The following is a 27,461-nucleotide window of genomic DNA, read 5'->3' as shown; positions in this document are numbered from 1 at the left end:
CACAGAGCTGGCTCCATGATGGTATGTAATTCACTCATGACTTGCAAGCAATATCCCTGACTTTTCTCCCAGAAGCATTACCACTTAATGAGCACATCGTCGTCCTGCTTTGTACAATTCACTGAAATGCAGGCCCTCTATAGTATTTGCACTATAGTTTGGTAATTTGTCACTAGACACTAAACTATTTACATTCTCGAGGGCTTGCAGTACAGATCCTGAATTACTTGCATGACTGCATATTAGGCTGCTGAAATTGCAGCTTCTCTGTCCTGGCCTTATAAAACAGAGGTCTACTGAACAGTGATGCAAAACAGTGAAGGGCACGCATGGGAGTCAACGTCTGTGTTCAAAATCACAACAGATGGGTCATGGCCGCTCACTACGTCAATCCTTTTAGAAACTGGATTCCTCCAGAGTAAAGGATAGATGTTAAACCTGGCCTTTGAAAATATAACTAATGAAAAAATATGAAGTAACTAATATATCTCAAGCATGCATCTCTAGCTAATTCTTCTAGATCTGGAATGACAGAATGCCAGCTACAGTTATAACAGACTTGGTGAAGAGCCAGCAAAAGGCTGAACAGTTAAATACAGTTCAGGAAAAAAAGGGGAAGTGTGCATTGAGGGAGTCACTGTTTTCTACTATTGATAAATAGATGATTTGTGAAATAATATATATTAGGAGTTCGGGTCGTGGGAGCCTGAGCATGGCTGGTGTTTGGTAACAGGATGTTGGGATCAGAGGTTCTGGACCAGGGCAGTGGCTGCACACAGACTCTCGAGGAGTGAATTACGTGCCAGCAGGCTGTTTGAGAGCAATTCAGGGGAGAGCTGCAAACAGCAAGGCATCGTAAGGTACCCCGCGTTGCAGGGCACATGGTGACAGCACCTCACTGTTCTGGATTGCACTCTGGAAGGTCACAAGTACATCTTCTATCTTCCATTATAAGATACATAGAAAACTGTGATGGGTAAAAAAACCTGGGTGACTTCTACATTTTGCCATGTCTCCAAACAGGATGGAACCCTCCAAGCTAATTGGATGAAACAAGACCTTACCATAACTGGAGTCCACATTTATTTTCCCTTTCTTCATTTGTGGAATAGCATTCAGTGTCACTTCTCACTATACCTCCTCCATACCATGCATCTTAATGAAACACACTGTCTATAATACGGAATCTCTTTTCTAGATCTTAGCTCCGAGCTGGGATTCTCAGGACAAGTACCTCTCACGCAGATTATTCTCAAGGAGACTCAGCAGCTAGGAAACTGTTACTGAGTTTTGATTTTGAAGAAGTTTCAAGCCAAACTGCCAAGCAAGAACAAAATTGAGTTACGCACAGATGTGTGATAAACCTCCACACACAGGTCTGGCCTATGCACTCTTTAAAAAAGAGCCCCAGTGATTCTCACACCACTGATAGAGGTACAGTGGACAAGGCATAAGTGTTTTAGCTACTGTGCATCTAGAGCTGCTTTGAGCCCATATAGATGACTGTGATTAAACTGTCCCTATTGATGCTAGTGTTTTCAGTATTATTAACATTGCTGGTAGCAGTGGCACAAAGAAAATATTTAGTGCAGACACAGCCTAACCCAGCTATTGGGGCAATTTGCTACAGAAATCTCTTTAAAAATATTTTTCCCTTCTAAAAGAGTTCTTGGCAGTTCCTGCTTTTTGAAGAAATCACAGAAGGTATCATTCTGTGACATCAGACATGCAAGAAGTCTTATTGAAAACCTCGGTATCTGGCATGTTTCAGAATGGGCAGGGCTTCAGCAAGCGAGGATGTGGAATGCTAATTTCAGAAAGGGGAAAACATTTTTAAAAGGCTAGTTAAAACATTTATTTGATGAATATGTTCCAAAACCTGGTGAATGGAGCTGTACAGAAATCTGTACTTACGTGAGTCTTCATTTTTGTTTTATAGTTCACCTTTAAGGATGTGGGTTTGGCTGTTGCATGAGCTAGCTCATCCTTACTTTTCCAACTCTCCCACTCAAGATGTCCAGGTAGGTGGCTACAAGGCCAGGGTTTCATGCTTATTTCTACTCTCCCTCATGGAAGATGGATCTGAGAATTATTTGTTTCAAAAGATTTTTAGGGCTGTCAAGCGATTAAAAAAAAATTAATTGAGATGAATTTCACTGTTAATAATAGAATACCATTTAAAGATTTTTGGATGTTTTCTACCTTTTTCAAATACGTTGATATTATTTACAACACAATACAAAGTGTACAGTGCTCAGTTTATATTTGTTTTTTATTACAAATATTTGCACTGTATAAAACAAAACAGTATTTTTCAATTCACTTAACAAGTACTATAGTGCAATCTCTATCATTAAAGTTGAAATTACAAATGTAGAATTATGTTAAAAAAACCTGCATTCAAAAATAACACAATGTAAAACTTTAGAGCTGCCAAGTCCACTCAGTCCTACTTCTTGTTAAGAAGTTTGTTTACATTTGCAGGAGATAATGCTGGCGGCTTCTTGTTTACAATGTCACCTGAAAGAGAATAGGCACTCACATGGCGCTAGTGTAGCTGGTGTTACAAGATATTTACATGCCAGCTGCACTAAAGATTCACAGGGGGGAAGGATAGCTCAGTGGTTTGATCATTGGCCTGCTAAACCCAGGGTTGTGAGCTCAAGCCTTGAAGGGGCCACTTAGGGATCTAGGGCAAAAATCAGTACTCAGTCCTGCTAGTGAAAGCAAGGGGCTGGACTCAATGACCTACTAGCTCTATGAGATAGGTATATCTCCATATAAATAAAAAAAGTGTCCCTTTATGGTTCAACCACCATGCCAAAGGACATGTATCTGTTCTGCTCAATAACAATCCAAAGCAGTGCAGACCAATGCATGTTCATTTTCATCATCTGAGTCAGATGCCACCCAGTAGGCAGTTTTCCTTTTTTGGTGGTTCAGGTTCTGTAGTGTCTGTATTGAAGTGTTGCTCTTAAGACTTCTGAAAGCATGCTCCACACCTCATCCTTCTGATTTTAGAAGGCTAATCAGATCCTTAAACCTTGAATCAAGTGCCATAGCTATCTTTAGAAATCTCACATTGGTACCTTCCTTGCATTTTGTCAGATCTGCAGTGAAAGTGTTCTTAAAAACAAACGTGCTAGGTCATCATCCAAGATTGCTATAACATGAAATATATTCTAGAATGCAGGTAAAACAGAGCAGGAGACATACAATTCTCTCCCAAAGAGTTCACAAATTTAACTAACTTTTTTTTTTTAAAACAAGCATCATTAGCATAGAAGCATGTGTCTGGAATGGTGGCCAAAACATGAAGGTGCATATGAATATTTAGCATATCTGGCAAATAAATACCTTCCAATGCCAGCTACAAAAGTGCCATGCAAACCTGTTCTCCCTTTCAGGTGACATTGCAAATAATAAGCAGACAGCATTATGTCCATAAATGTAAACAAACTTGTTAATCTTAGTGACTGTCTGAATGAGAAGTAGGACTGAGTGGACTTGTAGGCTCTAAAGTTTTACATTGTTTTGTTCTGAAGCGCAGTTATGTAACAAAAAAAATCTACATTTGTAAGTTGCACTTTCACAAGAAAGATTTCACCTCATACATGTACTGTAGTGCAGTGAGAAATACTATTTCTTTTATCATTTTCAGAGTACAAATATTAATCAAAAAATAATAATATAAAGTGAACACTGGAAATGTAGAAAAACCATCCAAAATATTTAATATATTTCAACTGTTTAACAGTACAATTAAAACTGCAATTAATTGCAATTAACTTTTAACTACAAATAATTTTTGAGTTAATCGCAAGAGCTAAATGAGATTAATCGACAGCCCTAAAGATTTTAGTAAGGTCCTCTGGTGAAGCGGCTTGCAGCTGAGCCACCATCTGCCAGCATTGAGCAGTACCATACTCAAGAGGAAAAGGAACATGGGGAGAAAATGTTCTTGAGTCCTACTTTGACCTTTCAGAATTCCATCTGTTCTTTTGTGACCATCCACACATCACTCTCTGATTCAACAATATCCTAAAGTGAGCATATTAAAAAACCCTGCATCAAGCGAAATTGTGTAGCCAGTGTCAGAAATGAATCACTCCTTTTGTGTCAGGCTCTGCCTATTTTCATTTTATGAAGGCTGAAATTTAACTGTTAGTAATAAACAATTCTTCCTATTCTAATAGGGAGCTTCAGTCCTTAAACTGATTTTTGGTTGCCTTTGAAGAGGAGAAGGGGTGAGTGAAAGAAGGAAATTAATTTTGACATGAATAGTTATTTTTAAAATAAATTATTTTCATGGGTCCTCCCAAAGATGCCTCAATAACATACAGATCATCTTCTAGCAACTCTGAACATGAATGGCCCAGCTTAAGATGTGGCTCCTGACAGTTTGATTGCTACTTTTAGTTACTACATATTGGTAAGCCTTGATTATATAATGAAGTGAGCAAAGCCTGGGCTGTGATTGACCATACTCATTCACAAAGAGAAAGAACATAGGTAATTCTCTAGGAATTGGGGAGGAGAAGTTTATTGCGCTTTTAAACCCATTATACCCTTGGATTAAAACAGGGATGGCCAAATATAGCCCACAGACTTACAACAGAGCCTGAATGTATCCTTGTATTACAAATGAGGGTGGTCAATCAAGGCTACAAATCCCAGAATGCTCTGCTCCATCCTGACCAACCATAAACAACGTCTTAAAAATGAGGCAGATGCAGTATGATCTATTCTGCACAGCTTGCTGGGCCCTCATGATCCTGACAAATTGCCAATGTGGCCCTCAGTTGACTAACCTCATGGGAATGTTATGCTTTCACTTACCGGGTTAAGAAGAAATAAGCTCGTATGTACTGAAGTGATTGTCTGCTCATATCTACTCACCCTCACAAAATACAAGCAAAATTGCTTTCAGTTACATTTGACCTACATTGAGATTAACTTTCCAGCTATTCTCTGTATTATAAAAATATGATAGTGCATAGAAGCTATTTATCGCCTTATTTTAGGGAAATAATATTATGAACATCAATATGGCCAAGCTCCTGAAGATCAGACTCCAATTTGTCAGTCTGCTCACACATTTCACAGTCCATCTGTTTTCTTTTGATGATAGCTGTGCAAAGCACCAGAGAAATTCACTTCAGAGACATGATCGTTGCTGATGTTTATTTTGATATTTCTGGCGAGTTTCAATATTTTCCATCTTTTACTATATCCCAACATTGCCTTTAATTGCTTCTTGTCAGCAGATTTTCAAGTTATCCCTCCTGGCTGTTTTCTCCCAGCTCCTTCATTATTTGACAACACTCCAGTCATGATATACTGCAGAAAGAGGTATCAAAATGGGAAAGCAGTTGATGAAATTCAAAATAAAAGTCAGGTAGGGCTGTTATAGTACATGGCCAATGGCTAACTGAATAGTTTAAAAATCATTGCAAAAAGGGTAAGAAAATATCTCAATGAATTTCTTTTCTTTGCTAAGACATCTCATTTTATATACATCCTCAACTTCACAAAGCTTACCAAATTTCAGTCCAAATCTTTGAACTGTTCAAATTCTATTATATGCCATTACTCCCAGGAGTAAAAGTTGAAAGAGAACCACAAAAGGTCAAAAAACAACAAAAATGTTCTCATGAGAACTGTCCCCACAGTACTGACACTCACCAAGCCTGGGGGCGAAAGAAGTTTCCTTAGAGATTATTGAAGATGCTCCAAGATACCAAATAACAGGCCCTGAGTGACTCAGCAAGTATGTAACCATGTGTCTGACTAAGGATGCGAATAACCCCCACTGATGTGTATTGTACTATCCACATGGTGAAAGTTAGGCACATGCCTTGCTGAATTATGGTGACAGGTTGCTGCCTCCTTCATCTCTGTTAACAGGGCACAGTCCAGAAAATAGCATTATTCCATCTTAACCAGAATGACCTTTGTTACTGCCTGGTAAAAGCCAAAAGATTTAGCTGAAACCATGTGATACACATGGGGAGGGGTTATGCTCACCTCCCTCGCACACATATGAAGCCTTCAGGCTCCTGAGAGCTTGCCAATGTAAATCCAGCACTGGAGCACAGTAGCTGGAGTGGGAAATAGTACAGTCCAGATGCAGATCAGTAAAACAAACATTTAAAAAAAAAATTGTTTATTTAGCTTACAGAGATTGTTGAAAGAAAATGCCTTTCCAGAAATTCTAACCTAGAAATGCTAAGAAAGCCAGTGTAGCCAGAACAATGAGGAGTTCTTGAGACAATTCAATTAAAGTGGGCTATTATCAGCAGGAGGAAAAAAAAAATAAAAATCATTTTTGTAGTGGCAATCAGGGTGGCCCGTTTCAAATAGTTGACAAGAAGGGGTGAGTAACACTAGTGGGAAAAATTAGCATGGGGAAATTAGCTTTTAGCTTAGTAATGACCCATCCACTCCCAGTCTTTATTCAGACCTAATTTGACAGTGTCCCGTTTGCAAATTAATTCCAGTTCTGCAGTTTCTCGGAGTCTGTTTTTGAAGTTTTTGTTGAAAAATTGCCACTTTTAAGTCTGTTATTGAGTGTCCAGGGAGGATGAAGTGTTCTCCAACTGGTTTTTGAATGTTACAATTCTTGACGTCTGATTTGTGCCCATTTATTCTTTTGCGTAGAGACTTTCTGGTTTGGCCAATGTACTATGCACCTGTGAATCATCTTCATCTCCTTTGCTTTCAGCTTCTGTGATGAAAGCCCAACTACAGTATTGGTCTCCTCAAAAGATGAGCTAGGCCGTGATTGTGGCTGAAGAACTTTTCCCCCCAGACATCACAACCCAACCACTAACTAACTGTTCAATGAGCTAAAACAGTACAGGCCTCATCTAGAAGGGATCCAGCCAATAACAGATCAGCATCTAGCACGGACAGCCTTCTAGCTAGTTAACTATGGCCCCCATCACAATAGCATGCAAGCAGCTCCTGATCATGGGTTAATTTAACTTGACACTACCCTGGTGAAATAGGGGAATATTACAATCCCCATTTTACAGACAGGGAATTAAGGCACAGAAGGATTTGCCCAAGGTTACACAAGGAAACTGACAGAACCAGGATCTGAACCCCATGTCTCCTGAATTCCCCCGTTACCTGGGCTGAGAAGAATTTGGACTCAATGGAGGGACAAAGGGAAAAGAGGTCTACTTATCAACATCAGCAGAACCCCTTTCCTTTCCATTGGGGTAAGAGGAGTAGGTCTAATGAAGGGAAGGAGATAAATAGTGGGATGGAGGAATAGAGAGGAAGCTGGGGGGAATGCTAAGGGTCACAGTGCAGAGATACAGGGGAAAGGAAACTGAGGTATAGGGACAGGGTTAAGTTAGAGGAGCAGAAAGCAGAATTAAAATGACCATAAGAAAGGATTAAAACCAATGAGTAAATAGACTGGTATTTGTGAAACAAACATAAAAACAAAATACATAAAGATTAATCCTTGTCTGTTTTACTTTAAACACATCTGATAAGTCTGGTTACAGCTTTACATAAATAAAGGCAAAATGATAAACATTTTAAAAATGAGAGATTAAAAACATCTCATACAACATCCTCTCTTTCACCCACTGCTATGTGCATGCATGTTGTCTATTTAGATTATAAACTCTTAAGGGCAATGTCCAGCACATTCTAGGGACAACGAACATTTTGGTTACATTATTTATAAATGCCAACCCCTCTCCTCTCCCTTCCTTGCCATGATGAAGGAAAAAGAAACCCAGAGTGTCTCAGTAGCACATTTCACATCTCTGTTGCTCCAAATGCTGTGAAAAACAGAAGGATGTCAGGTGTACTGACAAGACCAAACACTGTTGGAGGCAGCATGTAACCTGCTTATAGAGTGTTGGGCTCATCTTTGGATAGAACTGATTTTCCATAAACAGGAAAATCATATTTACCAACAAACTAATTAAGAAAGCTATACAAACCAAGAAAAACAGAATTAGGATGTCAAGGAGGTCCGTTCTCCCACAAGGCATCAATGCACAGCAATGGGAATCTGTTTGTTAGGGACCTCCACTCTGTCTACAGTGTAGTCACAGCCTGATAGTTTTCCAACTAGGCCGTTTATAGCTGCTGCAGAGCTACCAAGTTATTGTATTTACAAACCCCTACCCCTAGTAAGACATCCCAGACAGCTTCCTAATGACAGTTTGGCAGCCATCTTATTCTGGGGTCAACTCCACCTTTCTTTCAGCCCCAGGATTCTATAAATCTTATGTTCCCCTGGGGAAAAGGCACACTGAAGGAAATGAAAAATGGGAGAATTCTCTCTTTCCTGGAGATTTGTGTGGTGGAGGAAGGGAGGGGAGTTGAGGATGATGATGAGAAAGAAGAAGGAGCTGGGGGAGGAAAAGAAACACAGCTGAGGTTAGGGTATCCGTTTCTTCCAAAAGGACAATCGTTCCATTTTTTGCCTACATAACTGCATGAGCATCTCTCCTTCACCTCCCTTTCATTTTCTCACTTCCAAGAAAGCCAAGGATTCAGTTATGGTCAAGGAAACCCATTAAGAGAGCATAAAAGGGAGAAAATACCTGGCCAGCCATAAATAAAACACCCCCATATCTTCACATGAAGCCAGACAGATTTCTTCCACAACTGCTAGAATTAAGTCTGCACATAAGTACGGTGAGCTGAGACCCAGAAGAGACTAGTGTACACAGTTCTAACTTCTCTCCAACATCTCTGCTGTACTCTAGGATTTGTCTGCCACATTTGCAAGGTAGGAGGACAGAGGGGTTCTCAACTCCTATTTGTAGGAGATCCATGCTGAGGGACACAAGTGGCACTAGAATTGTAGTAGATACTTCAATTCTAAGGACCATTCTGATTCGTTTAAGAACTAGCTCCTCATTTCTACTGAGAATTTCTTGCAATAAGATCTTCAAAGGCTCTTTCCTGTGGCACTAACTGACGCTGAGGAATTTAAATCCCTACCATACAGAGGTTTCCAAAATCCACACTACACTCCCCAAATACAAGTACCATCATCACCATTGTTACAGGCACCTTTGAAAACACTGGTATGACCAGACTCGGGACCATGCCCAAAACTACATTCCTGCTTGCAACACACTATATAATTTGATTGCCTTATTCCCTAAGGGCTGCCCCTTACACAGAATGTAGCCAACCTGTGATATTCACTGCTAGACTCAAATACTGTGGCAGGATTTTGATGTTTTTAAATAAAGTCTACATTTTATTACCAACAATTGAAAGGTATGAATGTTAATTGAGGGCATGCCAAACCCCAAGATTCAGGTACTAGAGTGATCACCACAGAGTCAGGCAGAAATTCACCCCACTCTCAAAAGCATCTGCTACCAAGCACAGCAATCCCAATAGGCCCATGCATTGGAAATCCTAGTTTTCCTATATAGTATTAAGGGTTGTCGTTCAGCAGGAAATGACTGGTGAAATTACAAGATTTGCTAAAGCATCTCCTTCCAGAGTTATAGTTCCTAAGAATGACACCACACTAGAGCAGCTTTTGGGAGTGGACAGAATGTTATTTATAATGGAAATATCCTCAAAGAATATCCTTTTATGGAAAAAAATTCAATCAATATACTCTGATGGTGTCCAGCATCTGGAAACAATATGTTCATCCTGGAAATAAAATGCAACAAGTCTTCATGTACAATAAGCACCTTTATTGAGCATCTCACCATTCCATATAGATTCCATTTGACATCTTAAAATTGCTGAATTATAATCCATTTTAAATCTTTCATTAAGAAAGAAAGAGAAAGACTTCGATTTTGCTTGCATAAAAAATTAAATCTGTGTGGTGTATAATTATGTTACTATTAAAATAAAGGCCAGGGCTGTAGTCAAATAATCACTACCTGTAATACTGATGTCACACACATTTCAAAGCCCAAAACATTCTCTTTTCTATGGACTTATTCATGTAAAAGGAACAACAAAAGTCAGTTTGTTCTGAAGGCTGAACAGCTAGAAAAAGTATTTTCTATTTCCTAGTTTTACATAAGCTGAACATTCACAAAAGCTATTAGGCAGCAAAATATTTTACATTTCAATCATGTAAAAAACTGAAATTTTAGACATAAACAAGCTATATTTTCAGAGTATTGTTTGCATACAATCTAATTACAGTAGCCTCAATACAGCAAAAGAAAGCGTTTCTTCTAGACATTTTGTATGCACACACAAAGTCATAGGCCATGATCCTGCACTGAGTACCATGCAGGCAGACCCGTGTGCCCAGGCAGTGCCCCAATGATTTCAGACTCAGCTTGTGCAGTTCCCAGTGCAAGAACAGGGCCTTAGAGCCTACATCTTGGCTACTCTAGATTTAGTGCAGTTTTGGTTCAATGCTCAAGAACAGTTTTATAGATACAATTTATTACAAACCAATGGCCAGATTTAATTTCTGAAAAGAGGACTGCTTATTGTCAAATCTATGCTCAGATAGATAAAAATTCTGAATAAATTGTAATATCCCTAACCTCATTTAAAGAAATAAATCTTCCTACAAGGGAGCCAGTCTCACTTTATAAAGATACCCGCACAGAAGTTTTTGCAACCTTATTTTGATATTTAACACTGCCACTCAAGCCAATAAACGTTGCCTAGTCTATAGTATTACTAGTAAAAAGAAAAAGTACTTGTGGCACCTTAGAAACTATCACATTTATTTGGGCATAAGCTTTTGTGGGCTAAAACCCACTTCATCAGATGCATGCAGTGGGAAATACAGTAGGAAGATATATATACAGAGAACATGAAAAAATTGGTATTGCCATACCAGCTATAAAGAGACTAATCAATTAAGGTGGGCTATTATCAGCAGGAAAGGAAAAAAAAAACAAAAAACTTTTGTAGTAATAATCAGGATGGCCCATTTCCAACAGTTGACAAGAAGGTGTGACAACAGTAGAGGAAAAAAATTAGCATGGGAAAATAGTTTTACTTTGTGTAATGACACCTCCACTCCCAGCCTTTATTCAAGCCTAATTTAATGATGCCCAGTTTGCAAATAATTCCAATTCAGCAGTTTCTCATTGGAGTCTGTTTTGAAGTTCTGCTGTAAAAAAAAGGGAGCTACCCTGCTAACAGGCACACTTAAGCAGAATAGTTGGTTGAACTGGCACTCAAGGGTAAGCTTGCAGAATCATTTTTAAAAAGCTTAGGCCAACATAAGAGGGAAAGTTTCTCAATGGTATCTGACAGAAAGATGAAATGGTATTTTAGGATCTAAAAGACTAGTTATAGAAATTAAGCCTTCAGCAGCATGGGAAGGCAGAAATTTCTAGGAAAGAAAAAAAAGTCAGCTTTTCAGTTATTTCCTCTTTTTGAAAAATAGTTTTTAGTCAGCAAGAGTTTCATCACTGTATTACAAAACACAGCACTGCTCTCTTCACATTGTTAACGTTTATGTTCTTTAGCAGCAGACAGTGTAAAGCATTTTCTATGAAAGCTAGGAAAGGAGTTCAGCTTGCAGTAGATCTTAGTTTATGCTTAAACATAACTCTCATCCCCACAAAAGAGCCCTAATGTGGAAAGCAACCCTTTAAAATGGGACCATAGACGTTAGTAGAGCAGGAAGACCGTAAACAATAAGGAAATAGCAGATGTCACCAACTGGCAAGGGTGAATGGGGTTGAGTAAAGAGATGAGAAATTAGGCCTTTGCAGAAATCCCGCGTAATTCTGAGTTCCAGTTTGAAATGTGTAATGATCAAAATGTTCTAAAAGCCAAAGTAGATTTCGTATAGCAAAGGTCTTCCCCCAAGGACACAAGCAGCTTTTAGTAAGGTTGATAAAACTACATTATTAAAAAAAAGTCCTGTTTTGTCAATAAATTATATTTCTTCTTAAAATAAATTATGTCAGAAAGGCATCCCTGTTAAACTAACAAATCTAATGCCATTACTATTCATATCCAAGCCCCATCTTCCTCTCATTTTTCATTATACACGAACACGTAGCTGGATCTTGTAGCTAATGGAGAAGAAATGTAGCTGGAACTCAAAGGAGAAAACTATTCAGCCTGCACACTGATTACCAAGGTCTTGCTTTAGGAAAAGTCTAGTTTTGGGGTAAACATATACACGTGAAGGCAGATTTCAAATAAGGTAACAGTGTTATTAACTAATAGTGGAATTTTCCACAAATTTAAACTCGGGATAGAATACATATACACACAGCTTGGACGCATAAAAGAAAGAATGATGCCTCTGTCAATCAGCACTGTGTTCTGGAAGTTCTATAGCAAGAAAACACAACCTCCCCTCCCCCCCCACCCCATACACACAATTTTTTCTGACGAGTACTTAAATAAGCCATCAAAGGTAGGCAGGACAAACATTTGAATCTTCCTTCCCCTCACATGCTTTCAGCTTTTTACAAGTTAATGATATCTGTTACTTCCTAAATAAATCGCTTAACATTAAGAGGAGACAGCTAATCACTCGTGAATATCCTGGCAATGGGGGAAGCACTAGTAGTGGTATGTATACACAAGGACAGAAGATGAGTAGGTAGTAACAGGCTCTCTCAAAACTTCCAAATGGGAGATGAAAAGAAAATTAAAAAAAGGTGATGAAAGATATATAGCAGAATACTCTTATAACTGGCACCTGTGTGTTTCCGGCTGGTGGCAGCCACTTCCTTTGCAAAGTGATATTTGTGACACCAGCAGGGCAGAGTGCAGCATAAACTAGTTTTCAAATGGTTTCACATCAGAGAAATGTAATTATCAGGAGCACTAGAGGAGTTATTTTCCAGTACCATTGCCCCCCAATCGCAAGGAAGTTCAGATGGTTTAATGCTTTACTTTCCTACACAGACTGTATAGAACAAGAGGGTTGAAAATTCTCTAAGTCCTTTATGCGCTAGAGGGAGTATGTTCACACCAAGGCAGAAGATGGGATTTGAACAAGTCTTTTTTTAAACGGGAAAAATGTGTTAATTTAGTGATTATGAAAGGTACTGAATCAATAGACCTAGATACCAAAGATTTCCATTTATCAACACAACATGAAGCACAGGCAACTGTATACAATGCAAGTTTCTCCACAGTGTCAATCGATGTGCCATGACAACCTGGAGGGACGAGGTGCAGTGAACAGCGTTTTAATTTGCTGGCCTCTCTGCTGGGACTGCCAACCAGGTTCTTACTGTCAAATGTGGTGGTGAATTTTGCAATATGGACACTTGTCCAATAAGATCTGAATCGATATTATCTGCTCATTTTAGGGACATCACCAATCAGGTAGGTAGATGATGATCACTTGGTTGTTACTTTCCCACAGCTGTAGAATTAAAATGATTTTTGTTTAACAGGTGTTATTTACAAAGGCATAAGGGGAAAATAAACCCAGCAGGTGGATTCCATTTTGGATTTTGAAAACTAGAAGTAATTAAAACATTTGTCATCTGCAGGAACTAAAAATTGCAGTGCCAGAGAGCTGGAGAGCATGTAGGTATATGTGCAAGTTTAATCTCTGAACAGTGGTAATGGCGGTGGAAGAAACAGTCATCACATAAGACTATGGCATGAACTCCCCCCACTCCACTTTTCCTATTTGAAAAAATTAAAATGTTTAAAATTGAAGTACTAGTCCAAATCTCCATTTTCAAGAGAGATGCTGCTGTTCAAATAGCCACCTACTCAGTAGGCTGGCGGAAAGCAGCACATAAAGGACAACTACCACCATCAGTGGAGGATTTTTGAGCGTGCAGAATCAATTCCCCCTAGGCACAGTGTTAGTATCAGCATCATTGCATGCCACATTTGACAACTATTCCAGCTATTTGGAGACCTCTGAGATGCCTTAGGATCAAACACAGAAATGCTAGGGGACATCATTCAGAATTATTTTTACAGCTGGTAATCTGTATGTTTACATATAGCTATTTTTAAATTCTTAATTCCTTGCAGAACAGGTGCAAAATGTAGTTATTTTCTTTGCCACAGTTCTAAGAGTAAGGGCACTGAAACATGTAGACTGAAAATTCCTATATGCACATGGCACATCATAAGACAAGTGAGCAGGTATCCAGAGTGAAGGATTGTAACCCGATGCAGAAAGATGTGCAGTCTAATGTACACATATGTATATATTAAGAAGTATTTTAAGATCTTATGTTGCATTCAAGATTCTGCAATTTTAATGATAGCTAAGCCACTGACAAAGTAAGAAAGGGATATTGCCCAAGATTTAAAGCAAAAAAAACAAACAAACAAAAACAAAGAAACCCCCCAGCAAGATAAACATCCAAGATGATCTTACACTGAAGGAAAGAATTTCTGAGAAGTCTTTAAAGTTGTCGGATTTTTCTTTCAGTGCTTGCAATATTGACATCCATTTTGTCTACTTTTCCAGTTAGACGGTCAAGAATGTCATCCTGCTCATCAATTTCTGTCTGCAGACCCAGAGCCAGGTTTTTCAGACGACCCAGCCCAGAGGACATGTCATCTGCCAATGGAGAGAGGGAGTATGAAGGTTCAAACAACAGGAATTACATGATATAGGGTGCCATTTAAATGGGTGCAGTCAAAATTCACATTTCCCCCAAAACCTTAAATTAAACCAAGTGTCAGTGAAAGCTGCTTAACTATTCCCCTACAATATTTGCAACACAAATGTTACAACACTGGTAGCACATTAGTACCAGAAAAGTGACTAATCTATTTTCATTACTCAAAGTAAGTACGATGTAAACTAAAAGACACAAATGGTGAAAACTAATTTTGATCTTTATAAACTAAGGTATTTGTTGTGTCTAAAATACACCCCTATCCCAATATAATGCAACTCGATATAACACAGTAAAGCAGTGCTCCGGAGGGGCAGGGCTGCACACTCTGGTGGATCAAAGCAAGTTCGATATAACACGGTTTCACCTATAACGTGGCAAGATTTTTTGGCTCCCGAAGGCAGCGTTATATCGAGGTAGAGGTGTATATTTAAAAGTAAACTTTCTCCCTTTACTTTAAGGATAGATTTTTTCCCCTTTCCTCTGTACATCTGACACCCTAACATGAGCAGTCTCTCACAGTTAGTTCTTTAAACTGGTATTTATTGTAAAAAAAAGATCAAAATACACAGGCATAAAAATGGTTAATTCTATAAAGCCCCAATCCTTGCAGAACACCCACTTCCTGTACACTGATTTTTAGAGCATTTCCTTCCATAAAGTACAAGTTTGTTTAATGTGAATGAGCAGGTTTACTTGTTCCCATACCCTAGAATGTGTTCTCTGAAGTACTCAGCTACAGAAAAGACATCTCCTGCACAATTGGCTGGCATAAATGTTTTGGAAACTAACGAATTCAAACCAGGGTGAGAGTAGAACAGAAATATCTATCCTAACGCTTATGGCTCAGCATCCTGATTTTTCATATATTTGTTTTCTTCCATATCACTCTTTCCAGAGCAGACAACTACAGAGACATTTTATACAGAATAAAACATTTACGATTGTACTTTCTTCAGAGATACTAATATATGCAGAAAGATAATCAAATCCACACATTAAGAATTTAATTCCTTCCAATTTTTTCCATTTTCTCCAGAATTTTAAGCTCATTAAAAGAAAGTTTTAAGCATTTGCTTATGAAGGCTTCAGAATCCAAACTGATGTGTCACTGACATTCATATAAACTCAAACATACTATGCAAAATAAATGGTACATTCTATATTACAGGAGACTATGGTATTCATATTTTTGGTATTTAAATGCTAACATGAGTATTTCCTTACTGGTATTCTTATCAGTAATACCCAGCTAATGTGCTTTTTCAGCATAGCCAGATGAACCTGCTTGGCCCTGTTCCATTCATTTGAAGAGATGTTGCATAGGAATGTCTGCACAGCGACTGGTTAAACATACAGCAGATATTATTTTGACGTAGTCAAAGGGAAGATATTTTTAAATTACGCAAAGTAGCAATTGGTATCAGGTTAAAAAGTTTTGGGATGACTAGTGTGGCTTTCAAGCATTTGGACCAGTTAGGGGTGTGTGTGTTTCCACATACCGAATCCTGACGGGTCCATGGGGAAGATGCATGTGGGACTGGATTATTGTTCAGCAGTTCAGTAACCAAACCATCTTTGAATAATTGTTTTTGTCTGAGTGAAGTCCAATACTGAAATAAAAGCCATAGGCGCACAGAAAACAGAAAATCCTGAGACCCCAGCAGGGATACCCCATTACAGATGTTAGTTGCCATACATATTTCTATTATTGCAATAATCCTAGCCAGTTTCAATCTATAACTGGTTTTACGTTAAAAGCATTTTTAACTCAGATCTATTACTAACCTGTGCCATCTGTCCTACAACAGTCTGCCATCTGGTCAAAATCCATTTTGGACAAGAAGCAGACCACTAAATTCATAGTATGTGCGAAACATGATGGGACTTAATTGTGAAGACTGGCCTAAAGCATGTAGCAGATCTATCAGGCAGAAGCTTTTGAAATTGAAACTGCATACACAGAGGATCTTGTATGATCAAGGTCTGTGTGTAAACTAAACACAAAGTTTTAAGGACAGAGCTAGCTGGGAATAGACTGCTCTGAATTCTCTCAGGCTTTAAATAGCAAGATATGGAAATCAAGTCAAGTCACAGAGCTTGCATTAGTAACTCACCTAAGTTGCTGTCAATTTTCTGGTGGTAAGCTCGGAGATGTTGATTCTTTGGATAAACATCAGATTGGACAGAAGGTTCTGAATTGGTTCCACTGAAATCATACTCTATTAACAACACAAGACATTTCTAGTCCACATAAACAAAGAAATGGTTCAGAACTATTAAGAATTGCTCTAGCTGACTGACAGCTGGCTTTTTGTCATCTGACTTTCTCAGTGAGACCTAATAGATTCAACGCAACATCACTATCAGTAGGTCTAGCTTTATGATATGCAGAGATACAAGTTTGCAAGTGGATTTCCCGGTTGTAAATTAAAGCAGTAACTAAAGTCCTCTGTGTTGCTTTCTGCAGTTCTGTTACTTAGCTGGGAAAAAAACTGGACCAAAGCCACAAAAGCCAAACAGTACCCTTCAAGGGCAAGTCACTAGGAAACTCTTGTAGTCAGCTTTCATATGTTGGAGATCTATTTACATGTTTTAAACACAAGAAATCCCAAGTTGTGTGTTTGTTTTTTAATTAATTGAAAGGCTTCTAGCCTTCTGTTGTAAATTAATGCTTTGCTATCTTCAGAGCGAAGCTCTCTATACGTTGGCAGACAAACAATATAGAGCCAGAAGTGTCATAACAGGGTTAATGCTAAGTGGTGAAATTAGTGCTAAAGACCAAGTTCACACAATTGTTACATTTTCAGTGTGCATTAGATCAGTAAGGTACAGTGTTGCTTTATTTTTAGATCTATTTCAAAGACTTCAGTATTTTCTAACCCTCACAAATACAGAAAACTAGCTACAACATGGGCCCTTATTTAAAGCAGGCTATGGCCATTCAGCACCAGACATTAGCTGAAGTTTGCTTAGTACAAGAGCAAGGAACAGAACAAAAGCCTACATGCTATTTTGTATGAATAAGACGTGTCTCCTGGACTAGGGTTAGCTACATCCGTACTGATAAAGGAGTCAGCCACATTTGAAAGCTGTGGTAACACATGGTTGAAATATGCTCCTTCTGAACCATTTTTTAACCATTTGATGGACAGGATATGGCTATACTTGAACAGACTAGGTAGGTTCTTGTACACCGCTTAGGTTGCATCTGCAGGAGGAAGGAACAGTGCTGAATCTTGCAAGCTTCTAATCCTCTTTATTGTTAGCGTCTATATGTGATGATACTCTTTCCAGGAAGGCTAAATAGACCCAGCTCTAAGCTATGTAAAGTACACCCAAAGTGACAGGCAACATCAAATAATTTAACAAACCAGAATTACGCAGCTTCCTTAAATTTGGATGACTCTCCTGGTACTTTGACTCCTGTTCTTTACTAAAGACCATGGCTTCTTTTAATCTGGTGAGAGAAAAAATAAAGATGAAATATTCTTGGTGCCCTCTGGTTGAATTTTGTACCAACTGAATAGAATTAGGCTCCAAATTCCTTTAAGAATAGCCAACTGCTTCTTACTTAGAACCAGTTCCCCTTCTCTTGACATTCATTTTTAATCTTACGTGGCTCAATCATGCCCCCACTGAAGACAACAGAAAAATTCCTATAAACTTCTGTGGGAACAGAATCAAGCCATCAGTCTTTACCAGTGGATGCACTCGCCAAGACATATAGCCAAAGACCATACACTAACCTGCCCCCCGCCCCTGAAACAACAATACAGGTACAATGTTGCTGTGTTATTCACACATTGCTGCTGCACTGAAGGTGAATATCCCATGCTTCTGCTCTAAGAAGTCAGTTAGCTTAACTTTTTTGTTTGTTTTTATTCAGGAGTTGTTAGTAAACTGGAAAGAGAAATAGTACAAGACCACATGATATTTAAGATGGAGTTTTTCAGTATGCTTGATTATGGCAGGGGTCCAGCTCTGGATTTCCTACTTTTTTTTCCTTTTTAAACTGGTACGCAAGTTTACAAGGCTGAACAACCACAAACCTCTACAGAGTTCCCATTAAAGGAACTTTCTAGATAATATGAAATTATTCTTACCACAAGTACCAAAAAAACCTTTTTAGCAAAAGCATCAGAGAAGAAAACAGTCACCATCTTGCTAATTTACAACATACAATTGAAAGAACCTGATCCACATTACTAGTCACTGGAAAATTGGAACATTTCAGAACTACTGTAAGGCAAATTCTGTAACTAAAATAAAAATTATTCAATTTTGGATCAGCCATATTTAATATAGTTTCTTACTATTCTGTGATGATACTGATTTTCTCTAGAGATCATGAAAAACACTTAGCACCCATACAGCGCTTTTGTCTTCAAATGCTTTAAATAGTCAACTTTCTTATTACCCCATGAAATATATCTGCATGTACCACTACAAACTCACAGCAATATAATTTCCACAACTAAGGCTTAAAAACATTCTTTTTTCTTCCAAATTTTGAAATCAAGTTAGAAAATTACAGATTTAGCTGTCGTTAACATATAACGAATATTTTTTGCAATATTTGATTGACCATTTAAGTATCAAAGACTTTTCATGTTTAGTGGGCAGAAAAGCATGCTGGTTTGACCAAAATTCCAGAGGCTTATATTTATTAGTATAGAGTACCGACGTATGTGCTAGGAGATCACAATACAGATGAAAAACTTGGTCATTGACCTAAAGAGCTTACAAAGTAAAGCCTCAATACTGCAGTTTGGTCTGTGCTGACTGATGCCTATGCATACTCTAGCGCAGAACTGGGGTTCAATATCAGACACAGCACAACAGAGTAAGATGACTATTACTCAGGCTAGTACGCAGCATGGAATAAAGGAGAATGGAGGTTATGTTATTTAAACTAAAATGTGTTGGCTACTTCTAAATTGTGCAAGAAGTAGATTTTAAGAAGGGATCCGAATAGAGAAGGGGATAGTGACCCTGCAGACCATCTCAAGAAATCTATTCCAGCCATAGGGGTGACATGATGGAGTAGTGTTCTTTTAGTCTACATACTGCAGTGCACAGAATCAGTTTAAGACTTCTCTACTAAGAGGCAGGACTCCCTGCCAACTATAGATGACTCATGCATCCCCATACTGAGGGGGAGGTGGGCACAATCTAAAGAGGAGGACACATTACTACCTTGCATGTCTCCTTTGCCCAGTGACAGCCCCCTCCCCCAGCCTGGGTGCTCTCCCCACCCCATATTACATGTGGGAGCTGCTGGGGACAGAGACCCAAGCATGCTGGGGGGCAGGTGCAGTGGGAGAAGAGAGCCCTTCTCCCTCCTCCGCAGGCCAATCTAGGGCAATGGCAACTGTGAAAAAGGATGAATAAAACCCCACATGCCCCACCTATGTGTCGCCTCTACTGCCAACTCCAGCTGACCACTACCATACTTAAAATTCTCATTCTACTCACCTGCTGTTTCCTTGGTACTCAGGGGCTCCATTCTGCTCAGGCTTGGTCTCTGGAGGTTTCGATTTGAAGTAGTTTACAAAACCACCAAAGACACTCTTAATGCTGTTTATGTGTCTCTGACTAATCTTTAAATCCTGCTCCATTTTATCCACCATTCGTTCAGTGCGCTTTAGTGCCTCACCCTGACGTACAAGTTCCTAAAGGGAAATAGAAAAACGGAAGTTAGTTAAGTCAAGGGATAGATTGTGATGTCAATGATTTAACATTTAAGAATAAGCTTTCAAGAACTGCATTTCCCCTTTTCAGTCTACCAGGCTTTTATGGATAATTATATAGAATTGCTGTACATCTCCTTAGCATGTAAGAGATCCTCTTCGTTTATCATACATGCATTTAAAGTGTCACAGCTTTAAGATACTGTTCTTACTCAGGAGAGCCAGTTAGATGGAAACAGGAAGCCAGAATACTGAATCCTTCCTGAAATTTGCGTTAAGCCCTCCTTGCTTACATATGTCTAGACTACTCGACAAGTTATATTCATCCCCATCCATGAAATGCTACTTCCAATATTTTGTAACCTTATCTTTTTTCCTCCTCTAATTATATATGTGGAAATCATCTATAAAATTTCAATCTCCTGGCCCATCAATAACCCTAAACACCCTATATACCACAGCTTTGTGAAATACACCGCTACCCCGATATAACGCAACCCGATACAAACGAATTTGGATGTAACGCAGTAAAGCAGCGCTCCGGGGCAGGGCGAGGGAGGGGAAGCGCTGCACACTCTGGTGGATCAAAGCAAGTTTGATAAAATGCAGTTTCACCTATAAAGCAGTAAGATTTTTTGGCTCCTGAGGACAGCGTTATATCGAGGTAGAGGTGTACATGTAGATTTAAGAAGCTATTCTATTCTCATTCTACCTGCAGAATTTTCATTAATGTCAATGGGAGATTCTCACAAGAATCAAAAAGATAAATATAGTGCAAGTTTTCTTACATTTTAAACCCACTGTTCTCCAGGCTCTAACTTTCCCCTATGTGATTGTTATTTATTATTTGTATTATGCTGGTGCCTAGAGGCCTCAGCTGACCTTGGGACCCACTGCACGAGGCGCTGTTTGAAGTCCCTGAAGAGTTTACAGTCTAAAGAGACAGACAAAGGGTGGATGGGGAACAGTGGCACAGAAAGAAGTGACTTGGGCAAGGTCATACAGCAGGTCACTGGCAGAGCCAAGAACAGAACAGGGCTCTCCTAGGTCCCAGCCTAGTGCTACAGCCACTAGACCAGTGGTCCCCAACGCGATGCCTGCAGGCGCCATGGCGCCCACCGGGGCATTTATGTGCACCCGCCTAGTGCCCAGCAGGGAAGAGAAGCTGCGGCTCCACGCCTGCCAGGGACAGAGAACTCCAGGGCTGCAGGTGCTGGTATTCTCTGTCCCTGGCAGACACAGGGCTGCGGCTTCTCTGGAGCTGCAGGCGCCAGCGTTCTCTGTCCCCGGCAGGCGCCGGGCCACGGCTTCTCTCCTGCTTTGAAGCCATGGCCGGCCTCTGCTGGGGACAGAGAACTCTGGGGCTGTAGGCTGCGGGCGCTAGTGTTCTCGGTCCCTGGCAGGCACGGGGACACGGCTTAAGCTGGAGAGAAACCGCGGCCCCACGCCTGCCGGGGACAGAGAACTCTGGGGCTGCAGTCTGCGGGCACCGTCGTTCTCTGTCCCTGGCAGGTGTGGGGCTGTGGCTTCTCTCCTGCTTCTCCAGGGCTGCAGGTACCGGTGTTCTCTGTTCGTGGCAGGCGTTGGGCTGCGGCTTCTCTCCGGCTTCGAAGCCAGAGAGAAGCCGTGGCCCCGCACCAACCACGGGACAGAGAACTCTGGGTCAGCAGGCTTCATCCTATGTTAAAGTAAGAATAATAAATATATTTGGACCAGCAGTTCAACAATGTTTAACTTTTTTAAAGTAAGTAAGATGAAAACTGTTTATGATATTTATTTTGTAAAAACTCCTTAATTTTTCTTACAGGTAGATAAAAAAGAGCAAATTCACATGGTAAGGTGAAACAGTAATTGCCAGATAATTAAAATACCACCTTTTACATGTAAAAATTACCCTTTTTATCTTATAGATTCACATATTATGTATATTAAATATGATATTTTTCATATTATTTAATGTACAAATACAAAATAAGCCTTGAAAAATTGTTGCCACCCGCCACACTCTTCTGAAAACATGAATGTGCTACTGGCCACAAAAAGGCTGGGGACCACTGCACTAGACCATACTGCCTCATTTCATATTTAATTATGCATGCAGCAATTCCTAATGTGGATGATGAAAGTGACAAATAGAAATGGTCCAGATCTGAACCACTCTGCCTGCTAGTACAAATGTTTGTAAATCTTTACTCTGCAGTTGTAGGCAGGCTATGATCAGGAAACAAACCAGCATCTTGCTAAGCTCTCTGGCCTGCCACCCAAAGGGACTGCTTCTTACTGCTTACACGAAAGTGAAGCAGCAGAATTAGTTTCACTTTCCTATTCCTTCGTACAAGCTCAGTAGAAAAGTGGAAACAACAAGATTCCTTATTAATTTAATTCTGTCTTCAGCATTAGATGCATGCAAACAAAAGTGACAAAAACTTGACAATTACATTTCAGGGTGGTGACAATTGTGAAAAATGATGACTAAAAGCTTCCAAGAAGAGGAGGATAACCAATAAAAGAGAAACCAAAAAATGTAGACAGAAGAAAACAGACATGCTTGAACAAAAAAGCACCTCTTTCTCCCTGACGTATTTCTAAGGCGTCTAGCCCTGTGGCACTAAAATCAAGAACTGCCAACTCCGGCTCAAGGTAACTGTAGCCTTCATTAGCTCTACAGCTCTTAAGAAATGCCAACTTCCTGCCACCTACTGTGAACAAGATCTAGAAACTTGTTATAGTCACAATTTTTATCAGGTCCTAACACCTTTATCTGCCCTTGCTTAGGTATGTTACATTGGACCATGGAAGTACAGAGCAGAAAAGAGATTACTAATGCAGAATCTACGCTAGTGAGGCAAGTAATGCTGTTAGAATTATTTCAATTCCTGGTTGATATTTTCACTAACAAAGGGAACCATTTTCACACTAATAGTCTGCACTAGGTCATTCAGAAAGGATCCATTGATGTAAGAAAACAACACTAACATTTTTCTATGAGTTTTTTCCGCATTAACTGATTCCTACAGCCTATGCTTTTAAAATTCTAAAGCACACAGGTATTCAGTTTGATATTTCAATGGCTTAACGATATGCAGCCCAGAATCCATCTGCTTGCAGTTGCTTTAATGAAAAACAGAACTGCTGTCCATATTCTCTCCTAGATTTACCAAATTTTAGATGAGCAGTTTTATAGTGTCTTTTTACTTTATGTTTCCCCACTCCAGCAATCACTTCTGTGCCATTCAGACTCTACCATTAACACTAAATCAGGCTTACATTGCAAATTTCTTTCAGATTTTCAGTAACAGAGCAAACTGTTTTGTGATAAGGGTTGGATTTTTCCTTCCACTCTTAGAGAATTTTTCTCAAAGTGTGCATATTGGAGAGTTCACTATCTTTAATCAAGTTACTCATGCAAGTTATTATAAACAATTATATGATTTGAATATATGTATTCCCTCAGACTAGTATATGCAAACATTGCTACCATGTGAGCAAACATCCTCGCTCAACAGATGATGCAGCCCAGAAGACCAAAATTAGTGACTCAAAATACTTGGAATAGGTATCATCATCATCACTTATTCTGAAACATCCCCATCAGACTAAGGGAAATAATTAACAGGGATGAGTCTAAGCACATTGCATTGTGTGCTATATTAGTTTACAGGTCACAACTTAACAGGAAAAAGAAGGTCTATCAGACTTTACACAGGTAGAACAATCATTTTCAACAAACAATTGGGGTAACAGAATACCTATACAGGTTTTGCTAATTTTTAATTGGCATTTTTATCAAAATACAGTTACACATCAGACTAATCTTATCAGAGTCTTAATCAGACCCTATAAAGGAAAGCTTCATTGACAGAACTCAGGTTCGCTCTCCTTAAGACTTTAAAGAAGCCAAGGAACCTGCAACTTGGATACAAACAAACAAACAAACTCAGTGGTTTGAACAATGGCCTGCTAAACCCAAGACTGCAAGTTCAATCCTTGAGTGGGCCACTTAGGGATCTAGGGCAAAATCAGTACTTGGTGCTGCTGGTGAAGGCAGGGGGCTGGACTTGATGACTTTCAGGGTCCTTTCCAGCTCTGTGAGAGAGATATATATGGAGATATATCTAACTAACAGTTTCATTGCCATTATCATCACCTCCCAGCCCTGGCAACAATGAACAATCTCTACAGATTACCAAGAGATACTAATGAGTATTTGATAAAAGACCTATAAAGTTTTCACTTTAAATACAGTTCATAAAGCAGTTCACCATGACAGCAAGCAAAATATTCGCAGTTAAGGCTTTTTAAGGTATTGAACTAGTTTTTTTTTTCCCCCTGGTTTCAGGTGTTTTTGAAGTTTGTGTAGAGTAACAGACATTTAATAAGACCAGTAGGCCAATACGGACCTTTTTGATATGGTTAGTTAAAAGCTGAAGCCCTCAGCATGAATATATTGTCACAATCAAACTTGTCTCCTGATCCTGCACTCATTTAGCCCCATGCTACTCTACTGAGGAAAGTCACACACATGCTTAAATGTTTACAAAGAAGTGGGCCTGACTGGTCTCTTTATCTTTAGTGTTAATATTGCTGAATGGGTCTAATATATGTGACTAAATAAACCAGAAGAGAACTTACATAAAGTTTTTATTTACATCATGTATAAAATCAACATTACTGTCATTAAGAACTCACCTCTGATGTGACTACTCCAATTTGCTCAGATTCATAAATGAGGGAAAGAGATCTATTAGTGCTGTCCTCTGTGGCCTGAGCCCGCCTCAGAACTTCCTGCTGAAGATACCTCTGTTTATTTGTAGCCTCCCTACCTTGCCTTTCAGTAGGGTCATCAAAGATGTCATTTCCATTGTTCCACTTCACTGGCTTCGAATCTTCATCTTCATCATCATCATCAAAGGGATTATAGTTTTTTGTGTAAGATGACATAATGACAGTTCTTGTTCTCTCCCTTTGCTATAGTTTGAGTGAAACTAGAGATAAGTGAGGTTGAAGTCACTCTGGCATTCCCAGGGCATACAGCAACTGCTTTGTTTCAGAGGGATTGAACCTCAATGGGATGAAAAATCTTTATCTGTAAAGGAAACAGTTATTTATCTTTAGAAGACTGAGTTAAGAAAAAGCGTCCACAAAAGTATAAAAATATAAGTTGTGATATGAGCCACGGAAGATACGTAAGGGAAAGAGGAGCAAATGCAATTTCCCACCTAGATATATAATGTATCTTGGTATTTCAGTTCCTTCCCCCAGTATAACAAACTCCGCTTCTGGGGCACAATGGATCTCTCCATTGCAAGGTAAAACTAATCTGTGCAGGAAACTGCAAATTCTCAGGGGCTGGTTCAAGACTGCAGAACAGATTCCCACAGGATCTACAAGCCATCATAGATTGTGCGACCTTCTGTTTCAAGCATAACAGATACTTATCTAACATTGCTTTTGCTAATACTTACTCATAGCATAGTGTACATATAATTTATGAAACAAAACATTACACTGCACGTTAAATTTTCCCCTGGGGAAGAGGATGAGAGAAAGAACGAGCCACACGACAGATATTAGTCACACGACAGATATTAGTCACGTTGCTCAGTTCGCTACTAGAAGGTGCTCAGATACTATGCTGAGGAGGCAGTAGAAAAACCTGTAGAGAACAAACTAAACAAATCACAGTAGACTTCTCTCTCCTTTGCGATGTAAAATGGGGAAGAGGAATAGACTAAACAAGTCACAGTAGATGTATCTACTCTCACCTTTTCATGTTCTCTGTATGTATAGATATATATCTTTTTACTATATGTTCCATTCTATGCATCCGAAGAAGTGGGCTGTAGCCCACAAAAGCTTATGCTCAAATAAATTTGTTAGTCAGCAAGAGTTTCATCACTGTATTACAAAACACAGCACTGCTCTCTTCACATTGTTAACGTTTATGTTCTTTAGCAGCGGACAGTGTAAAGCATTTTCTATGAAAGCTAGGAAAGGAGTTCAGCTTGCAGTAGATTTTAGTTTGTGCTTAAACACAACTCTCATCCCCTAAGGTGCCACAAGTACTCCTGTTCTTTTTGCGGACACAGCCTAACATGGCTGCTACTCTGAAACCTAGCATTACCCTTTGACAATCATTAAAGTAATTCCAGACACAAAACTACTGCAGTTGCACTGGCATTCACCCTGTTTTAACAGATACCACGGGACAGCTAAACCCTCTCTCTCATGGAGCCTCCTGCTAGCTAGCTCTTGCCTTCTCCTCCCGGACCTGTCACACGGCAGATGGGAGAGCCTCGGCAGCTCCTCCAGGGACGGGGCTTTTCCCTGTCTCGGCTCAGATCCCCAGCTCTGCCCCGCTGTAGGCCGCTGCCTGGGAAGCTCTCAGGGATTACTCTGCAGTTGTGGCCGGAGGGCGCGATCCTAATGCACGGACCACCCGGCCAGCATCACCCCGGGGTACGTGGAGTGTATCATCGCCCCACACAGCTGGGGACCCGGCTGGGGTGTGTGTGTGCGGGAATCCTAACGCACGGACCCCCCCCCCGCCAGCACCACCCTAGGGTACGTGGCGTGTATCATCGCCCCACACACCTGGGGACCCGGCCGGAGGGGGGGGGGGAAGCCTAACGCACGGACCCCCCCGCCAGCACCACCCCGGGGTACGTGGCGTGTATCATCGCCCCACACAGCTGGGGAACCCCAGACAGAAGCGGCAGCGCGGTCCCTTCCCCCCAGCCCCCGTCTTATACCGCCCCCACGCCGCCCATCGGGGAGCCCCACGCCCCTTCCGTCTGCGAGACGCCCCCACTCCCGGCGCTCCGGGCCCCAACCCCTCGGAGCCGAGACACCGCCCCTCGCAGGGGCCAGGGAGCCGCTTCCCCCGAAAGGCCTGTGACCGAGATCACCTCCTGGCCTCGCTCCCGTGGTGAGGGGCCGGGCCGAGCCGGGCCGTCAGTTCTCTACACCGGCCCTCACGCACCCGCTGCTACCGCCACCGCCAGCGACCCCGACTCCCGCCCGGGCGGCGCCAGCACCTGCTGGTCTCCTCCACCCCGTGACTCCTGGCTTAAACCATCGCTGCCCTGCGTAGGGGAAGCGGCTGGAACAAACTATCGCTACCCGCGGGTGGGGGTGTGTGTGAAACCCTTCCAGCCTGGGGCAGCGGGAACCTTCCGGCTGGGACTAGGATAATCCATTTCTAGCACTGGAGTGG

At 40.4% G+C, this 27,461-nt stretch overlaps 1 protein-coding gene across 3 annotated transcripts; it reads right to left on the bottom strand.

The window, feature by feature from the left end:
• Window positions 1-5,163: 5,163 nt before the first annotated feature.
• On the bottom strand, window positions 5,164-27,459 carry SNAP29 (synaptosome associated protein 29). Of its 3 annotated transcripts, none has more exons than XM_032764695.2 (7): window positions 27,154-27,459; window positions 24,935-25,331; window positions 20,031-20,227; window positions 17,927-18,012; window positions 16,670-16,774; window positions 14,306-14,491; window positions 5,164-5,340 (listed from the first exon to the last, which is right to left on the bottom strand). In XM_032764695.2, exons 2-6 carry the CDS (start codon window positions 25,184-25,186, stop codon window positions 14,334-14,336), a joined length of 798 nt encoding a protein of 265 aa, XP_032620586.1. In that variant the 5' UTR covers window positions 25,187-25,331; window positions 27,154-27,459; the 3' UTR covers window positions 5,164-5,340; window positions 14,306-14,333. The 3 variants fall into 3 exon arrangements, with proteins under 3 accessions (XP_032620586.1, XP_074916079.1, XP_032620587.1); XM_032764696.2 differs by lacking the exon at window positions 5,164-5,340 and adding an exon at window positions 11,233-11,320 and having other exon boundaries at window positions 27,154-27,311; XM_075059978.1 differs by lacking the exon at window positions 5,164-5,340 and having other exon boundaries at window positions 9,684-14,491; window positions 27,154-27,448.
• Window positions 27,460-27,461: the final 2 nt, after the last annotated feature.

Source organism: Chelonoidis abingdonii, chromosome 22 (assembly GCF_003597395.2).
Source record: "Chelonoidis abingdonii isolate Lonesome George chromosome 22, CheloAbing_2.0, whole genome shotgun sequence".
Classification (NCBI taxonomy): domain Eukaryota; kingdom Metazoa; phylum Chordata; order Testudines; family Testudinidae; genus Chelonoidis; species Chelonoidis abingdonii.
The sequence above is the reverse complement of the archived record's forward strand: the minus strand, read 5'-3'. Positions and strand labels throughout refer to the sequence as shown.